The following is a 22,626-nucleotide window of genomic DNA, read 5'->3' on the forward strand; positions in this document are numbered from 1 at the left end:
CTCACTTCAGATCTCCCTCATTAATTTCATCTGCAGCTCTCCCTTCCCACAATGCAAAATACACATTGTTATGATGAAAACTTTCCACGGGCTCCCTTTAGTTTTAGTGATTTAGAGTGATTTATCGGCCGCGTCCCTCCAGAATCGGGATGGGACGCGGCCAGTAGAGGCCTCTCCCAGGGTTCCCAGTGGTTGTTACGCCCTAACGAGATCTCACAAGACATTGCGACCTGGATCCAGCCCACAAATGGGCAGGACCCAGACTCGCATAGCTAATATATGCTGCCACCGGATCAAATGGACTCCCGGCATCTATCAGCCACATTGAGGCGACCCCAGGCAGATGCATTCGACAGAGATCCCTACAAACAGAGACCAGGCGGAACAGCACTGGGAAAGGTCTTCCAGGCAATCAGAGGCCTTTGCGCGGGAGGCCACTGGGGTGGCACTGCCAAGGTGCCCAGGGAGCACTGCCAGTGTGCCATGCTCGCAGTGCCAAGGTGCCAAACTGGCATTTTGCCTGCACCTGGGATCGAGCCCAGGGGTGCCCTGCCAGTATGTGGAGGGGTGCCAGACACAATGAAACACCCCCCCCCCCCTCCCAAACAGGTGAGCTGGGGCATCCAAGAGTTGTGTCCGGGGGTGGGGTGGTGAACGATCAGGGTGCCATTTTTGCTTCCTGTACTGGGGAGCTCTGCACGTTGGAGCTTCTCAGTGTAGGAAATGACACCAAGTGCGGCCTCCGGGTTCCGGCAACGGCCAAGAAATAAAAAACAAAAAAAGAGTGCCGTTAGATAGCAGGGTCATTCCCAGTGCTACAAGCACTAGGACCGACCCCTTGATTCCCGGCCAGAACGGACTCTTTTTTTAAAAAAAAGTTAAATGCACATACATTCTAGAAAGAGCGCTGTCACCAGTATTTCAATGAAATACGAGTGAGGGTAGCTGCATGAGGTTGATAGTCTAGTTTTGGATCTAGTCACTATCCCGAGTTAATCAGGGTTTAAGACAGCTCATTTTATTGGATGACTTAATTTTTGGCAGATTAATCATCACATATGACTTGAACCTGGCAGCAAGAATGAAAACTCCTCCCCGAAAGATCCCCGAAAGATCTACCCCTTGCGCACGGAAAACATTAATTTGTTAAATTGAGTGCAGTGTGAAAGACAATGATACACACCTCTGGTGTGGGGAGGGGAGAGAAGAAAGAGATTACTCTTCATTAATCAATAGAACGTCACGGTCACATCCTGCTAATCAAGTACATTATTCTTATCCCTGCTACCTCCTGCTTCCCGGCCAACTAACAACCCATTTCATGGGACTTTTAGTGGCCGCATGTAGATGGGTGGCGCCTGCTCGAGGCTCGGTTTTCCGGAATCTAATGCCCAGTCCCAGGGGCAATTTTTCGACGAGCAGGTGCAGGAAAATATAAGGAAGGAGGGGGATGTCTAACAACAAGAAAGCTGTCGGGGAGGAAGGGGGCAAGCGAAGGTTCTCCATCAAGCGAATGGGTCAGCCCGGCAGCAGGAAAGATGCCGGAGGCTAGGTCGTTGGGTGGGGCCGTGCACACAGAGAAAATGACCGAGGAGTTTGAGAAGCAGTTTGCCAAACACATGGAGAAGTTGAGATGGAAATGATGGCAGCAATGAAGGGATTGGTGAGGCAGCGGTGTCAAAGGCATCGGCCGAGATGTGGGAGCAGGGAGAGAAGTTGAAGGGGGGTGGAGAAGGCTTTGTCGCAGCATAGAGCAGCTCACCTTGATGGGTGAGGATCTGCAGAGGGTGGCGAGGCCAACAAAGGACAGAGCGAAGGTGGAGGACCTGGAAAATAGGTCTAGGTGGCAGAACGCAAGAATTGTGGGTCTGTCCAAAAGGGTGAGGAGCCCACCCCCCTTTTGTGAAGGCTGAAGAATTGGGGCAGAAATGAGAAATAGGACTGGGGTCTGGTCTTGAACCGAGGGATGGGGGGCAGTGGAAGTTTGTATTTAGTTTTGTTTCTCATTTTTTATTAGTGGGTTAAGGGTGTGAAGTTGCCTGTTTGGAAGGGTAGGAGTTGGGATTTTTCATGATGGCTGTTTTGTGAGGTTTGCGCGTTTGCACTGAGTTTGTTTAACTGTTTCTGATGTATTGTTTCAGGGACTGGGCATGGGCCTCCACAGTAGCAAGCGCAAGTTGGCTAGCGAACCGGAGTGTGGTGGGGGGGGGGGGGGGGGGAGCCGCGTTCATTGGAGCCTGGTCGAACAGGTTTTGATGGGCCTGGGAGATGTGAAAGGTGAGGGGGAAATGGGATCAATACTGGGAGGGGTGTTTTCAAAAGGAAGTAGATGGAAAGATTCTGGGAGGGGAGGGTTTTGATGGCAACAAAGTGGGAAGGGCCCGGAGATATGATGATGGCGGATAGGAGGAGCGGGGGGGTGACAGACCCTCCCAGTCAGATTAAAAACGTGGAGGGGGGGGGGTACAGTGAAAAGATAGAGGATGTTTGCACACCCAAAAAGCTTAAAAGACCGATGTTGTGATGTTGCAGGAGATCTACCCGAGGGTGAAGAACCAGGTGAAGCTCAGGAAGAGCTGGGTGAGCCAGGTATTCCATTCGGGGTTTCATTGTAGGGCTCAGGGGGTAGCGGTGTCTGTGGTCAAGAGGGTGAGGTTTCAGATGGAGATGGTAGTGGCGGACCGGAGGGGTAGGGGGGTGTAGATATGTGAACGTAACAGGGGCATTGGTGGAGAGGTTGGTGGCACTGGCGAGTGTATATGGAGCTAACTGGGATGATACAGGGTTTGTGCAGAGGGTGCTGGGGGTCATCCCGGACTTGGACACACACAAGCTAATAGTAGGAGGGGATTGAAATATGGTGCAAGAGCTGAGGATGGACAGGTCACAGCCACGCTCACTGGCCCAGTCGGGGGGGGGGGGGGGGGGGAGGTGCTGAACAGGCTTAGGAAGGAGATGCTAGGGGTGGACCCGTGGAGGTTTTGCATCCAAGGGAGCAGGAGTACATTCGAGGATAGACTATTTTGTGCCAGGGAAAGAGTTACTGGCTGGAATTAGGGGATCAGAGTATTGGTGATAGCGATCTTGGACCACGCGCCCCATTGGGTGGACGTGGTCCTGGAGAGGGGGGTAGCCCAGAGGCCGGGATGGAGAATGGATGCGGGGTTGTTGGGGGACAGAAGCTTTTGTGATAAGATCGGGAAGATGATTGAGGAGTATGTAGGATTTAACTGTACAGGGGCAGTATCGCAGGCGGTGGTGTGGGAGGCTCTGTAGGCGGCAGTGAGGGGGGAGGCGATATCTTTTAAGGCCAAGTTGGATAAAGAGGAGAGGGAGGAGCATCAAAGGCTGTTAGAGGAGATGTTGGAGGTGGACAGGAGGTGCGCAGGAGGTGCAGATCAGACCTTTCTGGACAGGAGGTAGGAGTTTAGACTAGGTTTGAACCTGTTGTCTACGGGGAAGGTGCTGTGCCAACTCAGCCGGGCAAGGAGAGTAGATTCTGAATATGGGGAGAAGGCAGGTTATAAATATGGGGAGTATGTTGGCAGGCCAGCTTTGGAGGGAGCGACGGTGAGGGATAGTCCAGGTGCTGGATAGAACAGGAAATTGGTGGTGGCTCCGAAGCAGATCAATAAGGTTTTTGAGGCATTTTATGAAAAGCTGTATAGGTTGGAGGCACCGGGAGAGGAACGAGGGATGAGGGAGTACCTGGACAAGTTGGAGTACCCGAGGTTGGGGGAGGAGGATAGTGCTCGGTTGGAGGGGCCGGTGGGGGAACAGGAGGTAAAGGAGGCAATCAGGGAAGGTAGCAGGACCGCATGAGTTCCCAGTGGAGTATTAGAAGAAGTTCAAAGACAAGTTGGCACCGCTGATGGTGGGGATGTTTGAGACGGTGATAGGGAGGGAGGTACTACCACAAATTTGGGGCAGGCTTCGATCACCCTTTTGTTAAAGAAGGACAAGGACCCGACGGAGTGTGGGTCATATAGGCCAATATCATTACTGAGCGTAGATGCCAAGATACTGGCGAGGCTGCTGGCGGCTAGGTTGGAGGGGCGCCTCCCGAAGGTGATAGGGGAAGACCAGACAGGATTTGAGAAAGGAAGGCAGCCATTCTCAAACGTCAGACGGTTAGTAAACATGATGACGACGCCGGCCGAGGGAAAGGAGATGGAGGTGGTAGTGGCGCTAGATGAGAAAAGGCATTTGATCAGGTAGATTGGGGGTACTTGATGCTGGTCCTAGAGAGATTTGGGATTGGGCAGAGGCTTACGGAGTGGGTACGGCTATTGTATAAGGAACCAATGGCGAGTGTCGGCACAAATAATACGAGTTTAGATACTTTGCTCTGCACTGGGGGACAGGCAAGGGTGCCCTATGCCCCCCCTGCTATTTGCATTAGCGATAGAGCCATTGGCAATTGCTTTAAGGGATGGAACATTGGGTATCTCTGTACATAGATGATTTATTATTGATGTTTCGGAGCAGAGCACGTCGGTGGGGAACATGATGGGACTTATCCAAAGATTTGGGTTGTTTTCAGGGTATAAACTAAATTTAGAGAAGAGCGAGTTTTTCATGGCGTCCCAGCCAGGAGTGAGGGAGTGAGGGGGGGAGGGGCTGTCCTTTCACAGGGTGGCAACCCACCATCTGGAGGTGCAGATGGCGTGGGACTGGGGGTGGGGGGCTGCGTAGATACAATTTTGCTAGCTTGGTGGGGAGGATGAAGGTGGGACAATCTGCCTGTCATTGGTGGGCTGGGTGCAGGTGATTAAAATGGACTTGCTGCTGCGATTTTTGTTTTTGTTTCAGTGCCTGCCTGTCTTTTTACCCACGTCATGTTTTAAGGAAGTGGACAAAGTGGTCACCTCGTTCTGGTGGATTAGGATGGAGGACGGCTTGCGTTGGGGGTCAGGGTTGAGGGTGCCTGCAATGGTGCTGCTTCAGATGGCGCCAGGCAAGTATTCTAGGAGTCCGGTGATGGTGGCGACACTGAAGATTTGAGCTGGGGAGTCTGGATGGGAGGTTTTGGAAATGGGAGGAGAGGGGAGTCAGGATACTAACAATTCTTTGGGGAGGGGGGGGGGGAGAGAAAGAGAAGATAAGAAAAGGTTGGAGGAGTTGGGGGAGAAGTACGGACTGGCACAAGGAGAAGGATTTAGGTGCCTGCAGCTCCGAGGCTTCGTACGGAAGGAGTTTGAGCTTCCCGATAGCGTCGTCGCCCCCCCCCCCCCCCCCCCCCCCCATTGTTGGAGGAGGCACTTTCGCCAGGGGGATGGCAGAAGGGGTTGGTGTCAGCGATGTACGGGAAGATTCTGGAGAAGGACAGGGTGTCCATGAAAGGGATTACGGCCAAGTGGGAAGAAGAGTTGGGGGATGTAATGGAAGAAGGTTTGTCTTGTGAGGTGCTACGAAGGGTGAATGCTTCAACCTCCTGCACGAGGTTGAGGCTGATACAATTGAAGGTCACGCGAGGATGAGCTGGCTCTTTGAAGGGGTGGAGGATGTCTGTGGCCGGTGCAGGAGGGGATCCGCAAACCATGTTTTGGTCCTGCCCGAAGTTGGAGAGGCACTGAAGGGAGTCCTTTAGCATCATCTCGGGGGTATTGCATGTGGACTTGGCACTAGGTCCCCTAGAGGCCATTTTCAGGGTGTCGGACCAGCCCGAGCTGCAAGCGGGGGCAGATGTTTTAGCCTTCGCCTCGCTGGTTTCCCGGAGGCGGTCCTGCTAGAGGTCAGCTTTTCCGCTCTGTGCCTCGACACGGCGGGAGGGATCTACTGGAATTCTTGCCACTAACATCAATGTATTGTCAATATACGAGGACAACCGTTAATATACAAGGACAGTCCATGCAGCACTTGAAACCCCGCCAAGACCTCAAAGGCAATGCTGGCTGCCCTGCTCAACAGAAGTCGTTACCCACCCCAACCAGGACAGGACAGGTCCAGAAACATCAGTCTCACCGTATGGTGAGCACTGACCTCTTGATTACTGTTATTTGTGGTCAACTGAACAGTCGTTGTCAGTGATCAATACAGAGACAGATCTCCTATGGCTTGAAGCCAAGTCAGAGTTTGAATGATGTCAACAGTATGATGTCCAAACCTTCTGAGCTGCAATGGGTAAACAATCTATGGGAGGAGTGATGAATTAGCAACTGAAATTAACTGCTCCAGTCAGGTTTTCCCGACATTTGACATTGTTAGGGGCTTTCCAGAATCTAAATCCGCTCCTCCCTGCACGTCCAGCTATTACAGTGGGTGCTTTTTACCTCCATCCCATCAACAGAACCTTCACCTAGATCTGCTTCCTCACATGTATACATAACACAAAGCCACGCAGGTAGATAAATATAAAATGAAATAAAAATCTTTACTAGAAGAAGAAATAATATAGTTAGACGTTTTAGGATTCTGGAGAGACTCTTTGCAGTGGATGCCAGAGACATTTTAAATACCTTCCTGTATTAGGAAAACAAAGATACTTTTGAGGGATTTATATTTGTATTGGTAAACATTAGAAATGAGGTACCAGTTTAAGTGGGTTTAATTTAAAGTTTCTGTGCCTGGAGGAAAACTATGGTTAGGTTCATGCTGGACAAAAGTGTTTGGATGTGTGGGGGTTGGTTTCAATTCCAACTGTAATTCTATTGTGCTTAGAGAGGGTTTTGGTGTGAAGAGTAAATAGAAATCATTGCTTAGCAACAGGAGGCCACTTTCCAGAGGAAAGGGCTTCCCTTTGTTCTTAGTTTTAACTGGAATCCAGATCAGTTGGAGATAGGCAGTGAGAGAGAGAGAGAGAAGGAAGCTCTGCTAGAAGCAGTTGGCTCCAGAAGGCTAAAGAGGGAACATTTCTTAGAGTCTTGCTAGAAGAAAAGCAATACTATGGAGTAATGGTTAAGAAATCAGATGCTAGAAACCTGAAGTCCGGCTAGTTAAGGAAACCAGAGAAACAATTAGAAGTTTCCAAGAGGTCTGGAGTTAACAGAACAGAGGAAAATGGGAACCAGAACAGATTACTGTGCAGTAATGTCTCAAGAGTTGAAAGGCATTGGATCACGAGGGATCAGAAATATATCTGCAGTGGTGTTAAGGTTTGTGAATAATTACTACAATTTGGGAGGCATCGGTGACTGGCCTTGGAGTTTGTGTAACAGCCTTCAAGCCAAAGGAAACCTGAAAGGAGAGGTGCAAAATCTAAAAGTGAAACATTGATGGAAAGAGAGGGGAAACATAATTTAAAAGAAGTTTTGAAAGTGTGACTTTTGAAAGTGGAATTTGAAATTATTTGTGTGGAAGCCGGAGTTCAGAGAGACAAGTTGGCTCATGGTATAAGGGTCATCGGGGGGATTTTGAAGAGAAATTCAGATACCTACTCAAGTTCAGAGTGGAGTGCATCTTATCATAGTCATCCTTTGTGCTTAAAAGGAGTATGTGTGTTAGCGGCACCATTTATAGTTTCAGATGTACTTGGTAATCCGTGTTAATCTTAAAATCTGTATGTATTTGTTGGGCTGGGGGGGGGGGAAGAAAAAGACGAGAAGTATTGTATAACAATTCAAATTTTTCATGTTTTTTCCTTGTTGTTAAAACTAATTAGCGTTCCTGTGACTGTTCTTCCATGTTTTATCAAGAAGCTGGAAAAGGTACGGTGTCTTGAGGCCAATCTGGGATCTTCCAGTCCAGTTATATCAACTGGGATCGGAACACCTGCCACTCAGGCAGTGTCTCGACAAAGCATTTGATTAGGTCACGAGACAGTACTTCGCACATGGTTACCGAGGGAAACCAGCATGGTAGAAAGCTCACTTTCACACACAATATCCAGAAATTAAAAATATGGTCACAGTGCAGTTTACTTCTTGACAAGTTTGACAGCTGCTTTCACCAAGGGGCTGGTTTAGCTCACAAGGCTAAATCGCTGGCTTTTAAAGCAGACCAAGCAGGCCAGCAGCACGGTTCGATTCCCGTACCAGCCTCCCCGGACAGGCGCCGGAATGTGGCGACTAGGGGCTTTTCACAGTAACTTCATTGAAGCCTACTCGTGACAATAAGCGATTTTCATTTTCATTTCATTTCAAGTGGCGTGAATGGCAGGATTGAGATTTGGTGAAAAAGAAAGGCACATGGTCAATGGCTCATTAGTCGATTATCATCTTCAACTGACCCTTCATATTACTCCTATCCTTTGCTGTAATGGGACTAACCTCTGCTACCACCTTGTTAAAGTCCAGCAGTCGGAAAGCTGTGCTTTACGGATTAGGCAGCACCAATCCGAGAAATCCATTGGACTATACTGAAGGGCAGCCCCAATTAGTACTGCAACATTGCCACGGTCACACTTAACACATCTCTTGTGGAGGCATTCACATCATTATATAGTCACGTTTGCTAAAGGTTATAAACTTATTCAGTCCAATAGCAAGTATAACAGGAGGGAAACCCTTTTCAAATGTTTACAGACGATTTTGAAGGCATTTACAATTTCTTGGACAGGTAACGTTTAAATATCTCCAATATTTTCCATGAACTTCAGCCAAATGAGTTTCATTTATAATAATCAATGACTTTGGTCTAGGGTCAGGCCGGGCTGGGGGCTCGCGATCTTTGGGGTAGCTTCGGAGCCGGGAGTGCAGGAGGCGAGAGAGGCCGGCATTCTGGCCTTTGCGTCTCTAGTAGCCCGGCGCAGGATTCTGTTACAGTGGAGGGATACGCGGCCCCCGAGTTCAGAGACCTGGGTCAACGACATGGCTGGGTTCATCAAGTTGGAGAGGATGACATTTGCCCTGAGGGGGGTCGGTACAGGGGTTCTTTCGGCGGTGGCAGCCCTTTCTCTATTTCCTGACGAAGGGGTAGAGAGTGGTCGGTCTCAGCAGCAACTTTGGGGGGGGGGGGGGGGTGTTTGGTGATGGTTGGGGGGGGGGGGGGTGTTTTTGCGGCGGTGTGTTTGTTATGTTATTTTCTTCTTTCTTGTATTGCTATTTGTTATTATTTATTTTGGGGGGGGGGGAAAAAAAGAGTTCTTTTCTTGTTTTGTTTTGGTGTGGAAACACACCTTGTTTGTTTTAAATTGTGGGGAGAAAATTTGTTATTGTTATTAAAAAACTTGAATAAAATTTTTTTTATTTTTTTTTTAAATCAGTGACTTTAAGGCTGTTTTGGGTGGCACACTGTTGCTTCACAGCACCAGGCTCCCAGGTTCAATTCCCGGCTTGGGTCACTGTCTGTGCGGAGTCTACATGCTATTCCTGTGTCTGTGTGGGATTTTTCTGGGTGCTCTGGTTTCCTCCCACAAGTCCCGAAAGACGTGTTTGTTAAGTAATTTGGACATTCTGAATTCTCCATCCGTTTATCCAAACAGGCACCGGAATATGGCGACTGGGGGCTTTTCACAATAACTTCATTGCAGTGTTAATGTAAGCCTACTTGTGACACTAATAAAGATTATTACATTATTATTAATCTCCAAATTTGAAACCCAAACAACTATTTCTTCAATTTTTGCCAACCCAGATCCCTTCAGGTTTAATTAAATATGCATTTCATATAACCTGAACCAATTTTGATACAGGTCAGTTCAAATCTTCAATGGAGGCTCTGGGCCACTGGATCCCAATCTCAAGAAATAAAATTCATAGCATCCAGCAAATTGATAATTGGCCTTTGCTTCATAAGCAGCTATTTATTTTTCAAACATTAACCAGAAATACACCATATTGATCTAGAACAGCCACTGCTAAATAACGACCTTCCACAGGAAGCCCCATCATTTAAGGTGGATTAAGGCTGATCTGGTCATGTCAATCAATGGTTGTTAACATTTGCACACATTGAGAACTTCAGAACTTTTATGTTATATTATTGGTCCTTTGTTAACCAGGACCTCAACCTGGCTTAACATTAGATCAATTGTAACTGAAACATATTCAAATGTGCAGAAACTTGCTTCCAATATAAAATGTGGATTATAACATGACAAGAATGTAAAGGTATTTCATTTCAACTGGTCTCCTAGAAAATCAGTGACTATTGTCACAGCGGCTGATTTGGGATCCTCACAATTGACACAGAGATATGGGTTTTGAGGTGGAGCACTGGTGGATTACCTTACAAATTAAGGCAGCGGAGAGAATTGCCAAGGAAACATTTACTCGCATTACTGTGTCATGAAACCTGCAGGACCACCATGGTACAATCAATAATTGCAGAACTTTGGGCACGCACATCCACCTATTGACCTATCCACCATGGAGAAAAGAGATGCACCTTTACTGATACTGCTCAGAGTTCATTCTTTCAGTACTCTACTCTTCAAAACTTCCATCAGCAACCCTCGCTTCAACAGCCTTTCACCGCACAAACATCGCAAACCATTGCCCCTTCCCCAACCTCCCTTTCTAGGAATTCCATGCTCATATTCCTCCAATCAGATACTGGGAATACCGAAGACATTACTCTGTCCCCGGCACAAACTGCTGCATCTTCCATTTTTAAAGATGAGGAACACACACATCTCGTTTATGTCAGGCAGCAGACACCAGACTTCATGCACATTACCAAAATGTACTGACCTCCATTCACACAAAGAGCCGCAAAGCTGTGGTGAGAATGATGGTGCGTTCAGCCAGCTCCACCATAGCCTTGGTGCACCCACAGTGCTGTTAGGGAAGAGTGTTCCAGGATTTTGACCCAGTGACAGCGCAGGAACAGCAATATATTTCCAAGTCAGGATGATGAGTGACTTGGAGGGGAACCTCCAGGTGGTGATGTTCCCACATGACGGCTGCCCATGTCCTACTTGACTATAGCAGTCATGGTTTTGGAAGGCTCTAGGGAGCCTTGGTGAGTTGTTGCAGAGCACCATATAGGTGGTACACACTGCTGCCACTGTCATGTTTGTGGATGGGATGTGGAGCTGCACTCATCCAGGCAAGTAGAGAGTATTCCAAAACACTCCTGACTTGTGCCTTGTCGATGGTGGACAGGATTTGGGAAGTCAGGAGGCGAGTTAGTCACTGCAGAATCTAAAACTTCAGTCCTGTTCATGTAGTTACAATATTTACATGGCTAGTCCAGTTCAGTTCAGTTCAATGGTAATCCCCAGGACGTTGATAGTGGGGGAATTTTGTTGGGTTTCTGATGCCACATCAGTGAAGTGCTGATTTGATATCTGGATCAGTCCCCGTCACCTCTGGAGTTCAGCTCTTTTTTCCATATTTGCACCAAGGCTGTAATAGAATCTATCACTACTTTCCTCCAGCTCCATATCCCTTATATCCGTGCTCATCTAATTCTAGCCCCTTGAGAATCCCCAATTTTAATTTTTCACCATTTGTGACTGTCTTCAACTATCAAGGGTGCAACTCCATTCCATCCCTAAAACTCTACATCTGTTTCTACCATTAACACACTCTTTGAAAACTTACTATTTTGGCCAACCTTTCAGACATCGGACCTCAATGTGGTTCAGTGCCACCTCTTGCTTTATAATGCTGCTGTTCATGGAGGTGCACACAAGCTCCGATTGTGAGAACTTTGTCCACACAACGCCAAAAGCTGTTTGGAAAAATATTGGCGATGTCTCCAGTGACAACCCAAGTGCCATCGTATTTGCAGCATTGGTAATACCGTGGCTTTGGTGGAGTTCCATAGCTTCCTTGCTCTTTTTATACAAGTGCCGGTTGGTGCATCTAGTTTATGTGCATAAAAAAAACATGTTCTATCCTGTACCATTTACATAAACAAAGCATATGGACCATCTATTTTACAGCTAGACAGAAGGCAATCATTCTAAAGCATAATGAGCAGTTATGGATTACATAATTATGCTAATATTGCAACACTTCTCAGTCCTGAACTCATTTTTCTGCTACCCTCACTGGTGCTTTCCAGGTGATTTCAACACTTCATAGACTAACTAAATCAACAGTGGACGGTTGCTGATGCTCTAGCAGCACCATCATTAATCCATTTATTTCTTCCTTACAAACCTCCAAAGATAAAAAAAACTGCGCAAACTTCTATGTGGCTAAAAGTAGAAAAATTCTCTACAGTTTCCTTGGTTATTCGTTATCCTGCAACTCCGTTCATAAGCATTAGTTTTGTTTACACATTGAAGCTTGCGGGGGGGGGGGGGGGCACAATGGCGAGGGCCAGGGTTCGAATCCCGACCCTGGGTCACTGTCCGTGTGGAGTTTGCACATTCTCCCCGTGTCAGCGTGGGTCTCACCCCCACAACCCAAATATGTGCAGGTTAGGTGGATTGGCCACGCTAAATTGCCCCTTAATTGAAAAATAAATAATTGGGTACTCTTAAATTTATATAAAAAAAGCTTGCAGTGGTTGGAAAGGTAACTCAGATCCTACGTCATACTTTAAACAAAACAAAATTAAGGCTGATGCAAGTAACGGCCATTTTGTTAACCTAATGGCTACCTCATATTGACTGGGTGGACATGTTTGAATAAGGGCTCCTGGTTGGCATCGCTTGGCGTTGCAATTCTAAGGCTTCATTACATCCTGAAAGCTTTGACTGTGCTGGGATATCATCCCACATGTAACAGCAGCCCCCCCCAGTTCCTCACCTAAACATTACTCATGTGATGCTATTCCACCTGTAGCATCATCATTGCTGTCACACTAACTGTTCTCACCAAATATACAAGATCTCCAGCAGGGCTCTCTAGATGATGATCAGGATGCAAGACTAGCTGATCATCGATGTCAAAGAATAGGAAGACATAGTCCAGGTGGATTGCCCCACCTACTAGGGTCTATTAACTCAAAAAAGCCAAGGGAACTTGGAATCTGCCTGGACAGCATGCCTCAGTACTCCGCCAAGAAGTATACTTACCAGGAGTCACGAGAGAGAGCGCTAACATTTTAAATTTTAGAACATTTTATTAATAGGCTGATAGATTCTGCTCAGGCTAAAATTCTCATGGTTCCTTCATTTAATGAGGCCTTGGTCAAGCTGCATTTGTCATCTCCAACTCCGTTCTTACGCATGACTAATGGCCATCGTTTCTGACCACACTGAACTCGAAGCTTCAGTTCTTACCTATGAAGAAGGTGCTGGGCGCTGCTTTATCTGCAAAGTGTGTCTCCAGCACGCTGGTCGTCTTAGGGTCATGCCTGAGCCAGAGAGCCACACCCAGAACCACTCCTCCTGCAAGCTGGAGCAAGGAAAAAAGAAAAACATTAAACAGGGATTTTCCTTCTTTTCCAACCTCCTTCCTCACCATTGACTTTCAACACCTGACATTTTTTCAGAATCAAATTTAATTTTTTTTTCTTTTATTGTTTCATTCATTGCAGTATTTTCATCACTAATCGAACACCACCAGCATGGCTGATACTGTCGGGCGTTTCCCTCTCTTGTCCCCCTAAATGATCTTCCTTCTCCCAGCAAGCTCATTCTTTCCTGGAACCTGAAAACTTCCAAGAGCTCATCACAGCTCTCAGTCCTTGCTTCCTTCGTACAATCTACCAGTTTTTTGAACCCAAGCTTGACTGTCATCGGACGAATCCCATACTCATCTTAGCTTTTCTCCACTTGTAGCAACTTTGCAGCATCATGTACAATAGGCTGATGTTCTTCATCTAGATAAGGACATTTCCCCACCAGAAAGGGCAGGCTTGTTAGATGGAGACAAGCTTAAATGTGCAAGAAGACGTGGCTGGCAACCGCACAACATAAATGGCGCATACCTCTCTCAACACGCAAAAGTGGATAGCACTGTGGCTTCACAGCACCAGGGTCCCAGGTTCGATTCCCTGCTGGGTCACTGTCTGTGCGGAGTCTGCACGTTCTCCCCGTGTCTGCGTGGGTTTCCTCCCGGTGCTCCGGTTTCCTCCACAGTCCAAAGATATGGTTAGGTGGATTGGCCATGCTAAATTGCCCTTAGTGACTAAAAAAAGGATAGGAGGGATTATTGGGTTACGGGGATAGGGTGGAAGTGAGGGCTTAAGCGGGTCGGTGCAGACTCGATGGGCCGAATGGCCTCCTTCTGTACTGTATGTTCGATGTCTATGTCTACCCAGACCAAAGAAGCCTTCATTTTGAATTTAAAACATGGCCCACAATTTAAGAAAAATCTCGGTTCAGTAAGTTGCCAGAACAATGCTGCATTTATCACGGTCATAAATAAAGATCTGCAGAAACTCCTCATCTACCACAGATACTCTGCAATTGAGGATGATATACCATAAATGGGCACGGTGGCCAACTCTTAAGAATCCTGCAGCATCTCCTTGGGTATTCCAAGACAATCTCATTCGTGAATAGAATTTCAAGAAAAGGTTTGTGGTCCAATGGGAGATCTCTCACCTCACATCTAACTTTATTTCCATTGCACCTTCGCCCTCCTCTACTTCACCAATATCTTACTGTAGTGACCTTACTTCTGAACTTTAGAACATAGAACAGTACAGCACAGGCCCTTCAGCCCACAATGTTGTGCCGTCCACTTATCCTAATCTAAGATCAACCTAACCTACACCCCTTCAATTTACTGCTGTCCATGTGCCTGCCCAAGAGTCGCTTAAATGTCCCCAATGACCGACTCCACCACCTCTGCTGGCAGTGCAATCCACACACCCACCACTCTCGGTGTAAAGAACCTACCTCTGACATCTCCCCTATACCTTCCTCCAATCACCTTAAAATTATGTCCCCTCAAGCAGGCAGTCCCATTAATCTTGGAGATGCAGAGCCGGGGCCTACAGAAAGGAGTGTAAGCAACCATCCAGTGCCTGCAGGTACAGTTGGAGGTGTACACCTACCTGCAAGAGCAGGATGAGATGCTGACTATACAAGCCACCCAGGCCTAGACCACACGGGTGCCGTCCATGGTGGAAGCCTTGGGTGCAAGGGTCACGGCCATGGGTCAGGGTGTCCAAGGCCTGGAGCAGTGTGCGGGTGGTGGCTGAAGTGCAGGACAGGGCAGCCAGGTCACAGGCAGCCACATGGACATTGCTGTGGCCCAGTCATAACTGGCCATGGATGCAGGGTCGAGACCATTGGCCTGGCACTGTCTGGCCTGAGCCAGTCACGGAGGGACCTGGTACATGGCCACTCTTTTCATTTCCCCTCAGCACCAAACAATACAATTTGGAATGCTCCTTGTCCATTTGAGGTATTCGTGCAATATTGAAATCAAATGAAATGCAATGCACGCCATCAACAAACCAAACTGTGGAACCCTCCTGCCCCAAGTCTCCTATTCCAATTCACATTTTTTTTAAATTCAAGCTTGACATTTACTAATGACTGCTTTTTAATTTATCCTAATCTCATTACGCCCACACTGCTGTACTGTACCATGGTCCTTCACCTGGATTGAATGAAAACACGCAGCAGGACTAAAATCCACTCCACATTCACCAGTGTCGGAGTGCAAACACCAATCAGACCTCGAGACATTCACAAACTCCAAACATAGCTAGGGACCAGCATTAACAATTTAGAATAGGAAGTGTGAACGGGGATTGTGGGGAAGCAAACACTGATGGCACAATGTTGGCAAAATATTTCTAAATGGGAGGGGGGGGAAATGAGGGCGCTCCCAAGGAATTCTCCCTGGAAAGATTCATCAGCAATCATTCTGGTTCACTGAATGAGGTTGCAAGGGGTGGGGAGGGCAAAGGGGGGTGGAATTTCAGTAAACCATTGGAAACATTAGTACGGTTGAAATAAAACTTAAGCAGGCTCTCATGCTGGCTCAGATGATAAAGTGGATGCCCATTGTGGTATTGAGCCAAATAGTACAGAAGGAAGGGCTCGAGGTTCAATTCTTAATCTCAGCTGGAAGGGCGACTGAACCGCTAGAACAAAAAGACTCCCAATTGCTACGCACACATAGAATAACAATCTTCATGAAAATATGAGCTTCCAAGAGTGAAAAAGTACAAAATTGCTGAAGTACTCAGCAGGTCAGGCAGAATCTGTGGAAATAATCAGTTGACTTTTGGATTGAGATCGCCTTTCATTTGATGAACAGCCCCTCAACCTGAAACATTTACTGTGTTTCCTTCCTCAGAAGCTGTCCGAGTTTCTGAGTATTCCCATTAATAAAAACTGAAAATGCTGGAAAAGCTCAGGTCTGGCAGCCCCTGTGGAGGAAGGAACAGAGTTAACGTCGAGTCCGCGAGACACATCTTTAGAGCCTTCAGTATTTCCAGCGGTTTGTTTTATTTCAGATCTCCAGCATCCAGAGTATTTTACTTTTGCATCAGCCTACACGATGATGGCTTGAGGAGGAAGGCTGCAAAATGGGAGCAGAAAACCTTCTTAAAAACTGGTCAAATCATCCACAGATACGCCTGGGTTCCAATACTTCCACAGGATAGTTAAAAGGAGTTAACCACGTCGTTCCCAATCGCATCCCAGCATAGGATTCCTGGGTCAGCATTTCCAGTTGCTGACATTTCCCGATTCTTCCACAAGGGAGGGCTCAGCTAACTGTGGAACACAGGGCAGCACGGTGGCGCAGTGGGTTAGCCCTGCAGCCTCACGGCGCCGAGGTCCCAGGTTCGATCCCGGCTCTGGGTCACTGTCCGTGTGGAGTTTACACATTCTCCCCGTGTTTGCGTGGGATTCGCCCCCACAACCCAAAGATGTGCGGGCCAGGTGGATTGGCCATGCTAAATTGCCCCTTAATTGGAAAAAACGAATTGGGTATTCTAAAATTAAAAAAGAAAACTGTGGAACACATCAGGCTTGGCCATATTGGCTGCATCAAGAGGCTGGTTTAAGCATCAGGTAGTCTCTGGAATATCACAAATCTTACTCGATTGGTTTTGAGCCCTGGCAAATGTATGATTCATTATGTATTTTTTTTAAAACAGCATGGATAACAGATTCAGGAAGCAAGGGGAAATTGAAAGAGCTGCTTCCCACGTGTTTTCTCCTACAATGAGAGATTATCCCAACCCCGTCATCATTGTTAAACCTGCACTTCCTTTGCTGCCTGTGCTTACAGAGATTATAAATAGCTTCTCAGAAGTGACAGAAACACTTGCTTTACCGGAGGTTACTCACCGGTATAAACCAGTACAAATCCTGTTTGTTACAGCAAAACATGTTTTCAAAACTGGAGCCTGGTTAAGCAGCCCATAGGCTAAAGGATGAACTGTTTGGGAAATAAATACTTGGATCCTTCTACTCCGATCGTGGAAAAAGCAACAGTTAGGTGGGGGTTTAAAAACACTAGTTCAACCATACTCCTCCATCAGAGATGCCCTCTCACACTGCAGCCACCAGGATAGAAAGATCAGCCTTGGTTCAGTTGGCACCTTGTCTCTCGAGTCAGAAGCTTGTGAACTCTCTTCCTGAAAAGGCAGTGGAAGCAAAGTCTTTGAATATTTTTAAGACAGAGGTGGATAGATTCTTGATAAGCAAGGGGGTGATCAGGGTAGGCAAGATGCAAAAGGCCACCATGTCAGCCATGATATTATTAAATGGCAGAGCAGGCTGGAGGGGCCGAACGTGCTCCTCCTGTCCCTTGTTTCACATGTTTGCGAAGCCAACTCAGCCTTCCTAGATTCTCTTACAATCCCGGTCGTGAATCTGCTCGATATCTGAGCATCCACCACCTTCCGAATTACAAACGCTCACAGCCCTTTCTTTACATGAACAAATCTCCCCTCAGTCCCAAATGTCATCTCGGACCCTTAACCCGAGGCTGTGATCTCAAGCTGTCGTCTCTCCAACCAGGGGAGAGACCCTCTTGGTATCTACTCTGTCAAGCCCCTGAAGATATTTTTCTGCAACAATAAGATTACTTCTTCTAAACTCTAAGGAACGTAAGCCTAATCTACTCATAGAACAATCCTCACCTCACAATCAGTCATGTGAAATTACACTGCACTCTCCCAAAGGCAAGTACATCTTTCCTAAGGTAAGGAAACCAAAACTGCTCAATGCTTCACTGTGTTCTCACCAAGGTCCCGTATAATTTTAATCAAGACTCCTTTACTCTTATACTTCCAATTAATTTGTAATAAAAGGTAACATGCTGTTTGCTTGCTGTACCAGCATGTTTACTTGCCTTTGGGTACAAGACAACAGGTCCCTCAGTGCAATCTCCTAGTCTTTCACCATTTAAAAAATAAATGTTTTTTTTTTTTCCCACCCAATTGTACAACTCCACACATTATACTGCATCTGCCATTCTTATCTACTCACTTAACCAGAGGGTTTTTTCCCCCTTTGGAAGCCTATTTGCATCCTCTTCCCAGCTTACTCACCTTCCCAGCTTTGTCCCATCAGAAAACCTAATTATGGATTTCCAGGTCAATGGCCTGGATATTACAGCCCCAATAGCATTGAACACAGAGGCTCGCGGTTACTGAAGTTGGCAACACCATTGCAACTTCCGGGTAGCCCACGACTGCTCAAATCTGTGAGTTGCGGAAAGTCTGAAGGAACTCTGGAGCTGATGGTTTCATTGGGAGCTGCCAGTCAGGAGGTTACACAACTTTTTACATTAAGTCTATTTTGGGGAGCTGGGAGCACATCCCTTTAACCATCAGGGTCATGAAAACTCTGCCACTCTCCCAGCTCCTCTCACCCTCCCACAACCCGCTCTGCTACCCTGGCTGCACCTCATCCACCACACTTCCACTCCTTAATGTGGAAAACAGCTCTTGATGGGAGTGCTCACTCCCCGCCATCAAATGTTGTCTCTGGCATCAATGGGATTGAAAAGCTGTTGTGGAGATGAGCTGGGGGTGCTAGGATGGGGAGAGGCTGTAATGAAAACTACAAATAAAAGATTATAAAGAATCAAGATAAACTTGTCTGCCACTGAGATTGCAACTTTAAAAGGGGTGTGGTTTCACCCCTGGGTCTCTCCACGTATTTCAGCATTGGACCCAGAGCAAATCCCGGCTGCAGCCTATGGAAAAGGAAGAGGCCTTTGCTTCGCTGCTGACCGCAAGATCTGGGTCACTGATGTAGATTCTAAATAGCAGAGGTCCAAGAATTGATCCTTGCAATACCTCGCTAGTTACATCCTGCCAACCTGAAAATCACCCTTTAGTCCAACACCATTTTTTTGTCTGTTAATCAATCGTTAATGCCCAATGTTATCCCCAACTCCTCCACAATCTAGTCACCTTATCAAATGCTTAAACAGGACTGTCAAAATGTCCTGTTACCATGTCCACAAGGAGGAGCGGGCTAAAGAATTAAATCCCACTCCGGGGTACCATCAAAGAGGAGATGGTTCAGAGACAGCTACTATACATTCCTACAAAAGGGCATTAGCCACAGCTCCCTGGATGACAAAAGCACCACAGAGTAAGAAGCAGAAAAAAGGTTGTATGACAGATGTCAGATTGATAATGCAAGTGAGAACCAGCCTAAATAGAGAACGTTAACAGGGAAAGTGAAAAAGGAAAGAGAAGCAATTAAATATTATAAGAGACTGGCAGATAATAAAAATAGTAAGAGGGGAGGAGCCAATTGGGGACTAAAAAGGGAATTTGCACATAGAGACATGGCTAAGGTATTCATAGAATTTACAGTGCAGAAGGAGGCCATTCAGCCCATCGAGTCTGCACCGGCTCTTGGAAAGAGCACCCTACCCAAGGTCAACAACTCCACCCTATCCCCATAACCCAGTAACCCCACACAACACTAAGGGCAATTTTGGACACTAAGGGCAATTTATCATGGCCAATCCACCTAACCTGCACATCTTTGGACTGTGGGAGGAAACCGGAGCACCCGGAGGAAACCCACGCACACACGGGGAGGATGTACAGACTCCGCACAGACAGTGACCCAAGCCGGAATCGAACCTGGGACCCTGGAGCTGTGAAGCGATTGTGCTATCCACAATGCGACCGTGCTGCCCTACGTATTCAATGAGTACGTAGCTCTTGTCTTTACCAGGCAAATACTGCTGCCAAAGTTATAGCGCAAGAGGAGCTACAGAACGGGCTAATTTTGATAGGGGCAGTTTTAGAAAGGCTGACTGTACTTAGAAGTTGATAAATTATCAGGACCGGATGGTCAGAGGATACAATGGGAAGTAAGAGTGGAAATCACACAAGTACTGGCCATAATCTTCCAATCCTCCTTAGATACAGGAGTGAGAGCACTGGAGAACTGCAAACGTTAAACCCAGACACTACCCGCCAAACCTAGACACTACCCGCCAAACCCAGACACTACCCGCCAAACCCAGACACTACCCGCCAGTCAGTTTAACCTCAGTGGTTTGGAAACAATGACCCAGGATAAAATCAACAATGACATGTACAAGAGTGAACTAACAAAAGGCAGCATGAATTTGATAAAAGGCAAAGAGTTTAATTTGACTGCGTTTTGTGACGAGGGTAACAGAGGGTTGATAAGAGTAATGCAGTTTTTAATGCTATATATATGGACTCCCAAAAGAGGTTTGATGAATCGCATTATTATAGACTTGCAGGCAAAGTTGAATTCCATGGAATAAAGGTAAAAGTGGCAGTATAGATGCTACATTGGCTGATTGACTGGAAATAGAATAGGGTGAATGGTTGCTTTTCGAACTGGAGAAAGACATACAGGCCCTAGGCTTGGATGTACTGGGGGCACAATTTTCAAATCTGAAAATAACTTGGAAGGATTGTGAGGACAGAGATAGGTATCATGAGGACACATATGGGTGGGCACATGATGGAGGAAATTGAATGCAGAAGGCAACACCCAATAAAAGACACAAATCGAAAGGAGGTGAAGGAACAGAGAAACCTGGGGGTATATGTGCAAAACTCACTGATGGTAAAGTGGTAAGCAACGGTCCAGAGTACAAAAGCAAGGAAGTTGTGTTGAATCTTTATAAAACACTGCTTAATTTTTGCATTTAATTCTGTTTAACACACAGGATGTGAAGCTTCAGAGGAGGTGGCAGAAAAGATTTACCAGAGTGGTTCCAGGGACGAGGGATTTTAATATTGTGGTAAGATTTGTGACGTTTGGGTCACTCTCCTTACAGAAGATGGGAGATTTGATAAAAATGCTCAAAATCATGGTTGGTCGACACAGAGACACAATCTCCATTGGCAGCAAGGTTGAGAATAATAATCACAATAATAATCTTTATTAGTATCACAAGTAGACTTAATACATTAACACTGCAATTAAGTTACTGTGGAAATCCCCCAGTCGCCACACTCCGGCGCCTGTTCGGATACAGAGGGAAAATTCAGAATGTCCAATCACCCTTCAAGCAAGTCTTTCAGGACTTGTGGGAGGAAACCGGAGCACCCGGAGGAAACCCACGGAGAGAACATGCAGACTTCTCACATTGACCCAAGCCAGGAATCGAACCCAGGACCCTGGCACTGTGAGGCAGCAGTGGTAACCACTTTGCGAACTAGAGAACACTTGTTGAAGACGATTGGTACAACAACATGAGGATCTTTCTTTTAAACAGAGTGGCTACAATCTGAAATGCACAGAATATGATAGGGGTAAACAATAATAATTTTTATTGTCGCAAGTAGGCTTACATTAGCACTGTAATGAGGTTACTGTGAAAAGCCACATTCCGGCGCCTGTTCGGGTACACAGAGGGAGAATTCAGAATGTCCAAATTACCTAACAGCACGTCTTTCAGGACTTGTGGGAGGAAACCAGAGCACCTGGAGGAACCATGCAGGCACGGGGAGAACGTGCAAACTCCGCACAGACACTAACCCAAGACAGGAATCGAACCTGGGACCCTGGCACTGTGAAGCAACAGTGCTAACCCATAGCTTCCAAAACGCAACTGGATAAGCAACTGAAGAGAAAAACTTGTACTTTATGAAAACGGGAAAAGCAGGGTTGCTCTAGAAGAGAACGAATACCGACAGGGCAGCCTCCTTCTGTGAAACAACAATTCAATATCACTCTGACCTCGACGTCCTACACCGTCCTATTGAAAGGCAACACAAGCTTGAAGAACTTCACCTTTCAATTAGGCGTGTTATAGTCTTCAGGACTCACGGTTTACTAATTTCAGATAATCTCTGCCTCCATACTTCCAGATGGCAACTGGTAGTACTTTGAGGGCTGGTTTAGGTCAGTGGACTAGACAGCTGGCTTGTGATGCAGAACAAGGCCAGCAGTGCGGGTTCAATTCCCATACCAGCTTCCCGAACAGGCAGCGGAATGTGGCGACTATGGGTTTTTCACAGTAACTTCATACTTGTGACAATAAAAGGTTATTATTATTATTATTTTGCCATCTCCAATTTCTCTCTCCTCTGGACACATCTTTGGTTTCTATACATTGTGGTAGTCGGTATTAGGGGTATTACGGTACTCAGGTTGAGGCTGTAAGACCATTGGTGTGGTAGGTACCTGAGACAGCAAGATCATTGGTGAAGCCATGCCTGCTGGTTCCGCCCAGTAAGGCAGGGTATAAGAGTCTGTGTCTCCCCAGCTGCTGCATTCTGTACCTGCGCTGCTGGGGGAAACATCTACTTCAATAAAGCCTTCAATTGTCGTCCAATCTCGCTTCTGGAGTCATTGATCGAGCATCAATTTATTGGACTAGATTTAAGAAAGAACGGAGCTCCGAATCAAACCGGAGTGTCTGCAACTTAGCCCCCACACGGCAAACTCAGCGGCAACTTTCAAACACTGGC

At 46.7% G+C, this 22,626-nt stretch overlaps 1 protein-coding gene across 1 annotated transcript in view; it reads right to left on the minus strand.

The window, feature by feature from the left end:
* cd81a (CD81 molecule a) overlaps nucleotides 1-22,626 on the minus strand; it is a 92,135-nt gene that overhangs the window by 61,221 nt on the left and 8,288 nt on the right. The window contains exon 2 of the mRNA XM_038807563.1: nucleotides 13,061-13,175. Within this exon, the coding sequence (XP_038663491.1) occupies nucleotides 13,061-13,175 (115 nt within the window). The remainder of the gene's footprint in view (nucleotides 1-13,060; nucleotides 13,176-22,626) is intronic.

The sequence above is a fragment of the Scyliorhinus canicula genome, chromosome 9, assembly GCF_902713615.1.
Source record: "Scyliorhinus canicula chromosome 9, sScyCan1.1, whole genome shotgun sequence".
NCBI lineage: Eukaryota > Metazoa > Chordata > Chondrichthyes > Carcharhiniformes > Scyliorhinidae > Scyliorhinus > Scyliorhinus canicula.